A 14,146-nucleotide genomic window follows, 5' to 3' on the forward strand; every position below is an offset into this window, starting at 1 on the left:
GAGTATGTTTAACCCACGGCTCACCTTCAAGAGAAAATGTATGTGTACACCTTCTGTAGTTCAAACTGTATCAGATTTCACATTGCGTTATTGATTGTATTGCCCCCTTTATTTATTCTAACCTCCTTTGCACACATTTTGAACACATCACTTTGTGACTAAGAAGTAATTTAAAATAAGGTCAAAGTTAGAATCCGAATTCAGCTTCTCTACATCACAACTCCATACAAGGAATTTCCTACCTCCCCACAGCCTAGTACGTCTCCTTTAACACTAAAATACCTACGGTCCTCTGCATGAATACACTGGAACGGAGGTCTAGGGATGTTCCTGTCCTGCTTCCACCTCCTCACACTTGCCGCCAACTCCGGGCGCGGTAACCGTGTTTACCCTGCCCTCCACCTGTCGCATTTAGGAGGGGCGGCGGAGCGCCGGCGTGGGACTGTAGGCTCCGCCTATATTCTAACAGCAATTGACCTTTCAAAGACCGCTGGGGGAAGACGCTCAGAGTCTCTTCCGGGATTTTCCAAGCACCTCGCCTTAATGAAACCGAGGTGCAATTCTCGACGGCTTGCAAGTTTCCAGCAGGGAGGATAAATCTGACCACTTAAGTCCAACCCTCTGACCCTTTGGGTAATGTCCAGGAGTCAGGAAACGCATCGCCGTGGTCCCCAGCCTAGAGGACTCGCCCCACAAAGAGCTCGGCACCAGCGGTTCCAGTGACCACGAGGTGATCCCTGGGCCCGCCGGACCGTGCACCGTGTGGGCACCCGAAGACGCGCCCGTCCTTCCCTCCAGGCCCGGGCGGCACAGCCACTGCGCATGCGCGCTGGGCGGAAGGTTCCGGAGACGGAGTTCCCCGCCGCCTTCCGTCTCCCGCGACAGTATGAAGACCGCCGAGGACACCAGCGGTTCGCGCAGCGAGGAGCCGCGGGAGGTAGGCCTCTGCCTTCTCTGCGGCCTGCCGGCAGCAGGAAAGTCGACCTTCGCGCGGGCCCTCAGCCACCGGCTGCGGCAGGAGCGGGGCTGGGCCGTCGGCGTGATCACCTATGATGACGTCATTCCGGACGCGTTCCTGGAGCGGGCGAGCGCGCGGCCATTGGTCAGTACGGAGGGGGCGGGGCGAGCCCCCGGTCGTGGAAGGAAGGGGGGCGTCCCACTAAATGCGGGACTACACCTAGAGTGAGGGGTGCGCCCCTGGCAGAGGGGGAGAGACCCGGATTCGGGAGAAGCGGAGTCGGTTTAACACAGACCATGCTGACTCCATTTTAGAGTAATTCGTTGTAGAGATTTGTGTGTCTGTGGGGCATGTTCGTACTGTCCGTTCTACAGGGGGAGGCTCAGGACAGCGCCGGTGGCGTCAGCGAGCAAGGGGGACCCCCCACCCCCATGGTCAGGAATGCTCTTGAAAGATCCTTCAGGAAGGTTGGTCTTAGGAAGGGGCGGAATCTCTTAAAAATGTCAACACAGCCCGTTTAACATCCAGCCACAGGCAAATCTTTGTGGGTCTATTACAAGTTTATAGAATTTGCAGAAAAAAAAATTTTTTTAAAGAAAAAGGGTACTGGGGCGCCTGGGTGGCTCAGTGGGTTAAAGCCTCTGCTTTCGGCTCGGGTCATGATCCCAAGGTCCTGGGATCGAGCCCCGCATCAGGCTCTTTGCGCAGAGGGGAGCCTGCTTCCTCCTCTCTCTCTGCCTGCCTCTCTGCCTACTTCTGAGATCTCTCTGTCAAATAAACAAAATCTTAAAAAAAAAAAAAAAAAAGAAGAAGAAGAAAGAAAAAGGGTACAGAAGGGGCGCCTGGGTGGCTTAGTGGGTTAAAGCCTCTGCCTTCGGCTCAGGTCATGATCCCAGAGTCCTGGATCGAGCCCCGCATCAGGCTCTTTGCGCAGCGGGGAGCCTGCTTCCTCCTCTCTCTCTGTCTGCCTCTCTGCCTACTTGTGCTCTCTGTCAAATAAATAAATAAAATCTTTAAAATAAAAAAAAAAGAAAAGAAAAAGGATACAGAATTATAAATAACAAAATTCCTAGGGTCCCTCCCATGATAATAGAAAGTGGCTGTACAAATGAAGGGTCTGGCCTCCGAAACTCACGCCTCACTCATTTCAGGGTGAATCTGCCTCCGCCAGCATAGGAAAAGATGGCGGTTCCTTAACTGGCCACAGACGAAGTAATGGGCTTCTGTTTAGGGACCAGCTTGTATGTTCCAACTGCACACTTTAGGCCTTCAAATCACACTCAGTACAGTGAGGTGCATCCCCTTGGCGAAGCATATAAAAACAGAGCTCTGAGGGGGAGAGTAGATTTACGTCTCCCATCTCACTCTCACTCTAGGGCAGATCCTCTGACAGATTCTGAAAAATTAAATTATATTTGTTGTTTAATACCCTAGTGTAGATGGATGCATGTAAATAACATACAAATATGATGTGATTCCACTCTGTAAATATATATGTACAAATAGAGTACATTTGCTGGATGGAAACATTTTGGACTGCTCCAGCAAGATTATATACTTTTCCTGTTCTTTTTTTTTTTTAATTTTTATTTATTTATTTGACAGAGATCACAAGTAAGCAGAGAGGCAGGCAGAAAGGGGTGGGGGGAAGCAGGCTTCCTGATGAGCAGAGAGCCAGATGTGAGGCTCGATCCCAGGACCCTGAGATCATGACCTGAGCCGAAGGCAGAGGCTTTAACCCACTGAGCCACTCAGGTGCCCCTATACTTTCCTATTCTTGTTTAATTGTGAGGCAAATGCAGTATCAAGTCCTGGACAGCACTAAATTTAGTATTTTCACCACTTGAGGGAAAGCTGAAAACTGTTGATAGGGATTGTTGTATTGCTGGGCTTTTTCCTCGCTTTTATTACATTTTTTTCCACTCCTCCCTATAGATGAAGCCCATGGGACTCATCTAGTTACCATGGGTAGGAAATCTCACCTTCTAGGAAATGATCTTGTTTCCTTTTCAGTAGGTTTAGGTGATATATTTGTTGTATGTGGTGTAATCTCAGTGATGTGGCAGGGCATGGACAGGTGGGAGAGGGATCCTTTTCTGGTGTTCCTATGTTTTCTCCAGCCTAGACCTCATCACTCTGTCCCTATCCGCAGTCCTTGAGCAGCACAAGATTACCTGTGTTCTCCAGTTATGTATTCTCTTCCCTTCCATCTGCCTTCTCTGCCGGAAAGTTCCCCATCCCGTTTCAACTCTGTTGCTAGCCCGAGATCTTTTCACCCTGACCCAGGCACCTTTCAGCTGATCTTTTCCGTCCACAACTTTCCTCATTTCAACGGCAGACCAGCATAGCTGTATCTAAGCCAGACTATTTTTATTTCAGCAGGATATTGATTTTGGCTCCTCATTTCTCCTGGAGGGTAACAGCGGACGATTGATCTAGCAGAGAAATAGAGATGTGAAAACAAATGCCTAAACCCTGTGCTAGAGCAGGATGCCACGTAGGCAAGGGAGGTTCTGAGCTGCCTCCTGTGTGACTGAGTCTGAGGAGACTTCAGAGGACTAACATCAGGGAGTAGGAGTTTGTGGGCAGAGGAAACCATTTATACTGAGATACAGAGGCATGACAGAACAGGTCGTGCTCAGAGAATTCCAGCTGGTGCAGCACTGTGAGCTGAAATGTTCGTGTGCGGTGGGTGGCAGTTAATCGTGACCACCCTGCTGGCCAGAGCCCGGCATAAACTGTCATTCTTCCATCTTTTGCAGCCATCGCAATGGAAGTTGCTTCGGCAGGAACTGCTGAGGTATCTAGAATACTTCCTGATGGCTGTCACCAACGGGTGTCAGATGTCTGCCCCACCCAACAGGACCGCCGCCATGTGGGAGGATTTTATAACCTGCTTAAAGGATCAAGATCTGTTATCTTCTGCTGTGCTGGAAACCCAGTCTTGCTACCTCTTAACGAAGACTGCTGTTTCTAGACCTTTGTTTTTGATTTTGGATGACAACTTCTATTATCAAAGTATGAGATACGAAGTCTACCAACTGGCTCGGAAATGTAATTCAAACATTTTTTTTCTTACACACAGACACTTGTTTGCGTATCAAAATCATTGTCATTCTTAGTGAGAATTTAATTGGATGGGGAAGTTAGTGTCGCTTTACTTAATTTTTGAAGCTATACATTCAGCTTTGCAAATGGTTTTTCCTGCGGCCGCCGGTATCATTTGTCTAATTTGTTTATGTCACATTTTGGGAAAAAAACAGTGCACCAGTAATTTTGTGGTTTAACGTTTTCAGATTCATTAGGCTTCTGCCAGCTCTTTTTAGACTGTTCTCTCGAGACCTGTTTGCAGAGGAATGATCAGAGACCCCAGGCTCTGCCTGCCGAGACCATCCACCTGATGGCAAGAAAGATAGAAAAGCCCAACCCTGGGAAAAACTCTTGGGAACACAACAGCCTCACAATTCAGAGTCCGCCGTGTTCTTCTGAGGCCAGGTATCCCACTCAAAGCTGACCTTCACCGGCTGCCTCCCTGAGCCCGGCCAGCTGTGCTCCTTGCTTGACTCATGGCCCCTTGGTTAATCCTTCCACAAGCGTTCGAGAGAGATTGTTGTCTTCCCTTTGTGGAAGAGGAGGCAACTAAGTGAGAAAGTTACTTTGCCCAGAGTCCTCAAGCTTGCGGCAGCTGAGACGTGAACCTGAGTTTGTGTGCAAACGTGCACTCTCGTTAAGATTCTGTCGTCGTGGGCGCCTGGGTGGCTCAGTGGGTTAAGCCTCTGCCTTCGGCTCAGGTCATGATCTCAGGTCCTGGGGTCGAGTCCCGCATCGGGCTCTCTGCTCGGCAAGGAGCCTGCTTCCCTCTCTCTCTCTCTGCCTGCCTCTCTATCTACCTGTGATCTCTCTCTGTCAAATAAATAAATAAAATTAAAAAAAAAAAAAAAGATTCTGTCGTCGTGAGAGATCGGAGCAGGGCATGCAGAGTAGGGCACATCCTTGAAACTCTCGCTGCAGCATTAGCACAGTCTAAAGAGTTTGCCTGGTCATTTTCCTCTAGAAGGAAAAAGCGTGGAAGGGCCAGAGCCTGAATTTTGCCTTAACCCTCCCTGTCGTTACACGGCTGCGTGTACGTGAGGCTTCTGGGCTGTGGTGCTCGTGCACCACATGGTCTGTGTCTTGGGAGTTCTACAGCAGCACATTCTAATGGAATTTTCACTGATGATGGAAATGGTCTCTATTTGTACCAGCCAGAGGAGTGCCTGCAGGCCTCCTGTGACCGTCGAGCTCTTGAAACACAGCCGGTGCCTCTGAGGGCTGAAATTTTAAATTTTATTTTAATTGCTTTAAATGTAAATGGTCTCTTGTGGCTAGTGGCTGTTGTGTCCCACAGCAGAGTTCCAGAGCTGTTTTCCCCACGTTTCCTCAGCCCCTGCCTAACGGTTGTCCACGGGGCATCACCAGTTTATTTTTTTCTTTTATTAAAGATTTGAGAGAGAGCATGAGTAGGGGGAGCAGCAGAGGGAGAGAGAGAAGCAGACCCCCCACTGAGCAAGGGGCCCAAGGTGGGGCTCGATCCCAGGACCCTGAGATCACGACCTGAGCGGAAGGCAGAGGCTTAAGCAACTGAGCCACCCAGACGCCCCAGATCAGTCATTTTTAAAAGGCTAATTTTTAAAATTCATTCCTCAAAATGTTTAGTTCCAAGATATCGTTTCCACCCATTTCTTAATACATACTTGAACATGCTAAAAAAAAATTGGATTTAAGTGACTGTTGTTTACAGGGTTTATGAAATAAGCTACTGCTGAGGTTTCTAATTTTAACTTGTAATATCCCAAAACTTTGAGCAGGTGCATAACCAGCTGATTACGGCTCACTCTGGAATCCTTGAATTTTTTTTTTCTTTGGAAGTGAATGGCTGGTTGAGGCTTCCAGGTATCTATCCCATGAGAGCGGCCTGATGTTCTCAGTGCTCTGAGACCAGGGAGCACCAGTTCTCGCAAAAAGCAAGGAAGGGTGTTTCTCCCATGCTTTTGCCAATGCTTAGCACAGTCTGTTTTGTCTTGGGTCTTCGGAGCCTGGCCACCTGTTCTCACATGTCCAAAATAGTTACAGCACCCATGAAGGGGTTGTTTAAAGCCTGGTAGCCTTGTATTAGAAGTTGAAAGATGATCTGACAAGCGTGTTTTCCAGGCTTCTATAAAATGGGACTTCACCACCACTGCCGCTGGTAGTGTTACTACTCACAGTAACAGCTGGTGAGCAGATACTCTGTATTGGGCACGTACTGAATACTTCCTATGTTTAATCTCATTCAGTCCCCACAAACAACTCTTGAGGATAAATAAGATAAATTATCCCCATTTTATAGATGTGATGACTGGCAGGTAAGCCGGGTAACACATCCAGGTAGTAAGTGGCAGACCCACGGTTTGGACCCAGCACAGTCTCACTCACTCCAGAAGTTGGCTCTTTTCAGCGTGAGAAAGATCATCTTGAAGTTGAGCTTTAATTCACGCTAGCCTAAATTGTTTCAGTGGTTCCCTCTGCACTCGGGGTAGAATTCAGACTCCTTACCCTAAAGTACGTGTTCTCACCCCAGTTAACTTCGCAACCTCATATCCTACTACTTTCCCCCTTTGCCGCTTTTCAACCAAACTGGCCTTTGTTGCATGAACAGGAGGAGCTTGTTCTTGCCTCCAGGACTTTGTACTTGCTGTCCCCCGCTACCCTTCCCACTTACTACACGTGATTGACTTTCCTGCCCATCCTAACTAACGTGAGGAGTGTTCGTAGGACTAAACGGGCCACACTCTTAACACCATCACTTTGTTTATTGTCTTCATTCATCCACTTGTCACTGTCTGAAAGTTTAACTTTTTGCTGAAGTCATGAGACAGACGATGTAGCCATTACCAGGCTTAGATAGGGTAGGGGTTTCACTGCACCCCTGCTTAGCACATAGTGTCTCGTACAGTGTCTATATTTTTCATATAAGAAGATACTCAGTAAAACCTCATTAAATGAATGAATGAATTCACCCTCAGCCCTCCGTGGCCCCTTGACCAGTGGGGAACTTCACTAACCTACATCCGGTAAACAAGCAGAGGCCAGAAGTACAGACTGAGTATCCTCCTTTAGGGCATGCAGTGGAACAATCGCAGACTATCGTTAGCACTTAATGAGGGAAAAGAGAGAATGTCTTCTTCAAAGCTTATTGAAATGAGTCTTAAGAAATTAATATTTTTTAAAATAAGGGATTCTTTTGCCTTATAATTTGTTTTAAGCTTCTACTTTTGGACTTTGAAAGTAGAAGGTAGCTTCCAAATTGTTTCATTTTCCCCCCCTTTGGCTTAGGGCCTTTGGGTTACACCACTTTTATTCCTCTAGAATTCACTGTAGTGTTCTTTTTTTTTTTTTTTTTTAATATTTTATTTATTTGACAGAGAGAAACCACAACTAGGCAGAGAGGCAGGCAGAGAGAGGAGAAAGCAGGCTCCCCACGGAGCAGAGAGCCCGATGCGGGGCTCGATCCCAGAACCCTGGGATCATGACCTGAGCCGAAGGCAGAGGCTCTAACCCACTGAGCCACCCAGGCGCCCCTGTAGTGTTCTTAAACACGAGTTTTTTTTGTTTTGTTTTGTTTTAAGGATGTTTGATATGGGGATTTATTTTATCTCCCCTTCTCTTTCTTGTAGCCTGAACTTGACTGATTTATTGCTTACTGCTTTGGAGAATCCAGTAAAATGTATTGAGGACAACGTGGAACAAAAGGTAAATCTTCCAGGATACATTTAGCTTCGAGGGGAAGGCACCACCTTCAGAAGGAGGGTCTTTTTGGGCTGAGTGTAAACCGTGGGTAAAATATAGAAAATGCGAGGCCACTGCCTTGGCGTCTCTGCGGCGCTCCCGCTTCCGCTCCTGGCTGTGGTGGGGCATCAGCTGGCCAGAGCCATTAGTCCAACTCTCAGGAATGTCAGAGCCTGTCGCCATCACGCTGGTGCTGGTGACTTGACGTGGGCAAGGACAGGAACACGTGCACTGGGGACACAGACAAACACTGGAAATGGGGTGCGATGCTGTTGTTGCTGGAGAGCCCGTGACTGGACGTTTACCAGCACCCGCGGTCTAGATGGGCCCGTCTTCTAGGGAAGGACAACTGGAACAGAAAAGCCACCTTCACTTACCTTTTCGTCCCGTCACATACGTGTCCTCCTTTAGCCATCTCTCTTATAAAACTTCCCCTAACAATGTCTGTGTTCCATAGGAAACAGACAGAATTATTTGTTCAACTAACGTTCTGCATCAAGCCGACCAGACGCTCCGAAGGATTGTCTCGCAGACGATGAAAGAGGCAAAAGGTATGCTGGGTGGTTGCCTGGGGGTTTGGTTGGTCTGACGCTGCTACTGTACCTGTCCCCTTGACACACGGGGTGGGTTAGTAGCTCTCAGTCCTATCGTTCACATCGTGTTTCCAGTTGCAGTATGCAACTTGGTTATGTAGACACTAAATATCCGACCCCTGGAACAGGGTCTTCGTCAATCCAGTACATTTTTATTGAGTGGCTACTCAGGACTAGGCTTTATTCTAGATGCCGGGGCATCAGTAGGGAGCAGAGCGTTATACTGAGCAGACAGACGACCGACAAATACGTTAGTATCTGCGGGTGCCCTGGAGAAAAATAAAGTAGGGAAAGGCCATGCGGAGTGATGGGAGAGCTTCTCTTTAAGGGTAGTCTGGAAGGCTTCTCAGCGATGACATTTTAGCCGAGCGACGAATCAACAGAAGGAGCGAACACACAGTCGTCTGGTGGCGGATTGCTCCAGGCAGTGGCCACAAATGCAGAAGCCCAGAGGTGAAGTTGTCTGGTATGTTCTAGAGCAGAAAACAGGGCCATTGAGTTGGGTGAAGGAATGGGGAGAGGTGGTCAGGGGCCGCATGGCAGACGGGCAAGCTCCGTGTGTCTTCAGTCTGCACTTGAATGGAGTTTGTGCTATTCTAGAACATAACTCCTTCAGGTTTTAAATATTTAAATATTGAACTTCTTGCTATATTTAAATTTTGATTTAAAAACTAACGTTAGCTTAACATTTCTTGAGTTTTTATATGCTAAGTGTCCCCATGAGGTGAGTGTAATTTTACAGGTAGGGACATGAAGGTTCTGGGAGGATCAAGTAACTTGCCCAAGGCTGACAGCTATAAGGCACTTGGACAGCCTGGGTTCAGAGTCAAGTCTGCCTCCGGTCTGTGCTTTCTGTTAGGCTCCCTGCATCATCAGCTTTGATTATTAATACCTTTACAAAAGCTTAGAAAGTTGGAAAAGCAAACAGTACACTGACCATATGGTATTTTTCATACTTTTTTTTTTTTTTTTTTTAACCACAACCCATAAGCGCATTTTCTCCTGTATCCTGGTGTGTAGTCCGGTACAAGAACGTGTGCGTGCGTAGCGACAAACTTCACAAAACCCTCACATGTGGAGTGAGCTCTACAACATTCTATTATTTGACTTCATTTTAGAAAACGGCTGCCTGCAGCCTGCGTCTCACTTGTAGGTTACAGTCCGGAGTTTGGAAACCAGAGGCCTGGAGCAGAAACAGTAGCATAATTAGGATAGAGACAAAGATAGTTGTAGGAGTTCTCTCTCAGCCGTTTGCCTTTATTGCTTTCTATATAAAATGAAGAGGAGAAGGGGGAATAGGATTATGCCCAAATCACTCTTGACTCATTTTTCACCCATGAAAATGACATTTTCATTTGTCTGTTTTATTTATTTATGTGAGGGAGGTACTTCTAGCTCCCGGATCCATACCTAAATGAAATTAAAAATTCAGTTCTCCTACCATCCAGAGAACATGAAAAGCCAACCCCCATATCAGGAGAAAATACTTGCTGGATCCTTTATCTCGGAAGAGACTTTGTATCCAAAATAGGTGAAGGACCGGTACCACCCACTCAGCGATACAGAGGATCCCATTTTAAAAATGGGCAAAGGGTCTGGTAGACATTTCCCCAGGGTAGATACAAACGCTGGCCAAACCAGAGAGAAAACACGATTATCAGTAGTCCGCAGGGAGGACTCCCAAGCACACCCGCTGAGCCGGGAATGAAGAAGGGCAGGCGGGGGGGGGGGGGGGGGGGGGGGGGGGGGGGGGGGGCGTGGAGGAGCGCAAACCCAGGCCAGGCTCATGGGGATGTGAAGTGGTCCAGCTGCTTTGGCAAACAGCCGAGCAGCTTCTCAAACGGTTCAATGGGGGGCCCAGCCCGCCCAGTCCAAGGTATCTGCTCAAGAGAATTGCGAACGTATGTTCATACCAAAATGTGCACACAAATGTTTGTGTCAGCATTATTCCTGGTGGCCAGGATGAACCCTGAGAACAGTATGCAATGCGGAAGAAGCCACCACCCAAAGCCACACTGCTTCAGTCCCGGCCTGTGAGGTGCCCAGAAGCGGGACATCGGGAGCCCCACAAGCATGTCAGTGGTCGCTTAGGGATTCGGGGTGGGGCCGAGGCTGGGGTAGGCGGGTGGGGGCTAAGGGACGCAGGTTTCTGAGCTGATGAGCGGTTCTCGAATGGACCAGTGGGGAGAGTCGCACGTGCCTGCGGGTAACCAGATCGTAGTTTAAATGAGTGAAGTGTATGGTTTGCCAGTTTTATGTCAGCAAAGCTGTTTAATAACACGACAGTCTCATTTCAGTCACATTACCCGCGTGGCTGGTGGCTGCTGGGTGGGGTAGGACAGAACATCTTCATCATTGTAGGAGGTTATGGATTGCACAGCCCCGCTAGAGAGAATTTATCTGCTTCAAACCCAAATGTCATTGCCTAGTTCTGCTTTTTGGCCTTACTGCCTCTTTGTTCACAAAGACTCGACTATCTTGTCAACAAGGAAAATCCTTTTCAGGTTTGTCTTTTCTGCTTTTGCATTTCGGGGCCAGGTAACTGGAAAGACCTGTTTGCTATCACATGAATGTGACCTTTGTTTCTACAGGACACCTACTGGACTGTGATTATTAACAGAATAATCTGATTGGTTTGTCTAAAGTATTCAAATTCATTTCCTGACGTTCTTCAGACAGCCCAACCTGATTAGTTTACGCAAATAACCGTGAGAGTATCTTTTCATTTTAGATGAACAAGTGCTTCCTTTCAACTTGAAGCTTCTAGCAGAGGAACTCAACAGGCTCAAAGCAGAGTTTTTGGAGGACCTAAGACATGGAAACAAAAAATACCTGTGCTCTCAGCAAACCATCCACGTATCAGATGTTATTTCTTTTTTTCATTATGAGAAAGACAACATTGTCCAGAAATATTTTTCAAAGCCGCATTAAAACTTCTGAACTTCCAATCAAATGTCTGATTTTGGTTAAGATTTTACAAACTAAAACAATTTTGTATACCGGGATGTTTTCTCACCCAGTGATGGGAAATGCCAAAGACTTACTTAAAAAAAAAAAAAAAGGCAACAGTCCATTCTAAACACCCATTTGTCTTAACAGGTAACTTCAGACAGTCACTTGTCAGACGTGACATGGGTAATTAGGCATCAGAAGCAGGCAGGCTTCCTCGTTTCTGTGCCAGAAACCTCAGGGTGGGGCTGGTGGGGACAGGGGTCTCGCTGAATGGATCCTCAGGAAAGCAGAGAGACTAGGAAGGAGACGAGATGTGGATACATGGAGCTGTTTTTGTCTTTAACTCACGTGACCGATCTTCTCATGGGTAAGGCATTCTACAGATTCAAACCAATGCAGCCATAAAACCTTTTTCTTTTTTCTTTTTTTAATTTATTAACAGTTTACATACTGGAAAATTACTAAAAAATTGGATCCTGGTTTTCAAAGAAATCGAGATCAATAGAAAAGTGTTATTTTTTTTTTTATTCATGTATTACAAAAGCAAAGCTTCATTCACAATAGGAACTACAGACTGGATAGTTATTTCAGCATTGAACTGCTCTCTGGAATCCCTAAACAATATAGTGTTTTGCAACCATACTCAAGTTTTATGTTTTGCATACAAAATATGTTCTTTACATCAAAGTACATATTAACAAAAACAAGTTCTAGAAATCATATACCCTCTAAGACTATTTAAGGAAAAAGTCCTTAGCAGGGATTTTTTTTTTTTTAAATAATACATCCACTTGATAAATATTTTTGTAGAACTTAAAATGAGGTTTATCTCAACATTTTTAAAGTAATATTCCCTTTGTCAAACGATTCTGCAGATGAATGGCAAACACTTATTTCTAAAATGAAATAGCACTGGAAAATATTCAAAGCAAAAGTCTAGCCTTTACTTGAATTTCAAGAAGTTGTAGCTACATACTATATTAGTAAAATCTGAAATGAAATTATTCCCTGTTAATCTCTTCACAGTTTCTTAAAAAAATATTAGTGGAGATAAATTATCTACCAACTTTAAAAATCTAAACTTATGTTCACTGAACAAAAATACATTTAGTTTCAGAACATTGCCTGTTAACAGCAAAGTACTATAAATAGTTCACGTTCAGCTTTTCCTAGCAGCTCATTTCTATAAAATATCTGATTAAAAATAAAATGGGAGAAACGTATTCAACACTTAATGGAAGATAGTATCATCTTTCCATGTATAAAATTTTAACTCACAGAAAGTTTAAATAAAATCCTAAATCTTTTAAAAAATACAATACTAAAAAAGTTTATAAGGTAGATTTGATTCAAAAACTTTAGTGCATTTAGAATTTATTGTAGCTCTCAAGCATTGACACCTTTGGAATACCAACTGTGCTCTTTTTAAGTCATAAGAAAATTAGAATTATACATTCTAGTTTATAATTATGAAAAAAAGATATTTTCTGTTTAAGTTAAAATGTACCTTCAAAACATCTATCTTTAGTTGCCAGAAAAGGAGTGTTTGTCACTATTTGGCCCAGAATATAAAGTTAATAAACTGGTTTTAACAAGAGGGTTCTTTCTCTTTTAATGAAAGCCTTCATTTTCTCTCTTGGGGTATTGCTTTTATGTGAAGAATAAAAGTGAGAAGGAAGAAAATAATTACAAAATCTTCCAAATGACAGCAACTGTTTCTTTCTGGCAATAAATAAATACTAGAGCCAAGTTCCACATTTGGAAATGGTTGCATTCAAGCTGATCTAAGCAATGAGTGATTTAAGCAACAAGAGAAACTCAACTGTAGGTTCAGACGCCTCCGGCAAGGAAGAGAGTTAGAGTGTGGACAGACCTCCTCGCCGCTCTTTGAACAGTGCTGTTGAGGTTAGTTTCGACTGCATATTAAATCACGAGAACTCATTTTAACGGCTTTCTAGCATTTGGAAGGGAGGGCAGAAGATCCATTAACTTGGCCTGTGGGGGTTCCGGGGGATGCCTACCATCAACACTTCCGTTCTTCTTTACTGTAGAAGAGTGGAGGTCCTGTTTGCTTAATAAATGCTTCATAGTTGGGGTATTCTCTTTAAGAAGCCAATTAGCAACACTTTCAAGATTTGAACCAAATTAAAAATGAAACTTTTGCAAAGTACACAGAAACCACAGTTAGTAACAATATATTTTATTGTTTGACCAGCTCTCTTCAGAGTAAGCTAGTTATTACACAATATAAAAACAATGGCCTCCTATTCAAAATTATTCTAGATTTAGCAAGTCTTATTTTTGTAAACAAATATCACATTTAAATGCATTTTAAATCTATTTTCCCACTTTTGTACCCTTTCCTACTAAGGCGACGACTCAGTCTCCATATAGTTTTGTCACTGTCCATGAAAAACGGGCAGAACTGCAAATAAGCATTACAAGCTGAATTCACAGAAAATATTTTAAATGGCCAATTCTGAAGGGAAAACCAGAATTTGTTTTGGACACGTTCTCATTTTTTTAAGTATTACTTCGCCATCCTATTTTCCCATGTGTTTCTATACCCACCTCTTCTTGGAAATTATAGGCAGTAAATGGACAGAAGGCAGGAAATGGAAACTTCAGAGATTTTTTTTTTTTCTTTTGAAGGGCTGCATTTCCAGGGAATAAGATGGATGACTCCCACCGTACCTCTTTGGTCATCAGAGGAATAGGAGGAGTAACAGAGTCTCCGTGTACTTATCAAACTCACCCAACACTAATGATGTCAGAGCGAAGAATTTAAAGGTTCAAATTAAAAGGGGAAAAAAAGGCATCTTTAAAGATAATCCTC

At 44.9% G+C, this 14,146-nt stretch overlaps 1 protein-coding gene across 2 annotated transcripts; it reads left to right on the plus strand.

Moving 5' to 3' along the window:
- Nucleotides 1-459: 459 nt before the first annotated feature.
- Nucleotides 460-14,115, plus strand: PSTK (phosphoseryl-tRNA kinase). 2 transcript variants are annotated; one of them, XM_046027734.1, is made up of 6 exons: nt 460-1,102; nt 3,721-4,012; nt 4,255-4,453; nt 7,654-7,729; nt 8,223-8,316; nt 13,963-14,115. In XM_046027734.1, the coding sequence occupies exons 1-6, from the start codon at nt 887-889 to the stop codon at nt 14,025-14,027; spliced, it is 942 nt and encodes a 313-aa protein (XP_045883690.1). In that variant the 5' UTR covers nt 460-886; the 3' UTR covers nt 14,028-14,115. The 2 variants fall into 2 exon arrangements, with proteins under 2 accessions (XP_045883690.1, XP_045883689.1); XM_046027733.1 differs by lacking the exon at nt 13,963-14,115 and adding an exon at nt 11,090-11,311 and having other exon boundaries at nt 462-1,102.
- Nucleotides 14,116-14,146: the final 31 nt, after the last annotated feature.

Source organism: Meles meles, chromosome 13 (assembly GCF_922984935.1).
Source record: "Meles meles chromosome 13, mMelMel3.1 paternal haplotype, whole genome shotgun sequence".
NCBI classification, from domain to species: Eukaryota; Metazoa; Chordata; class Mammalia; order Carnivora; family Mustelidae; genus Meles; species Meles meles.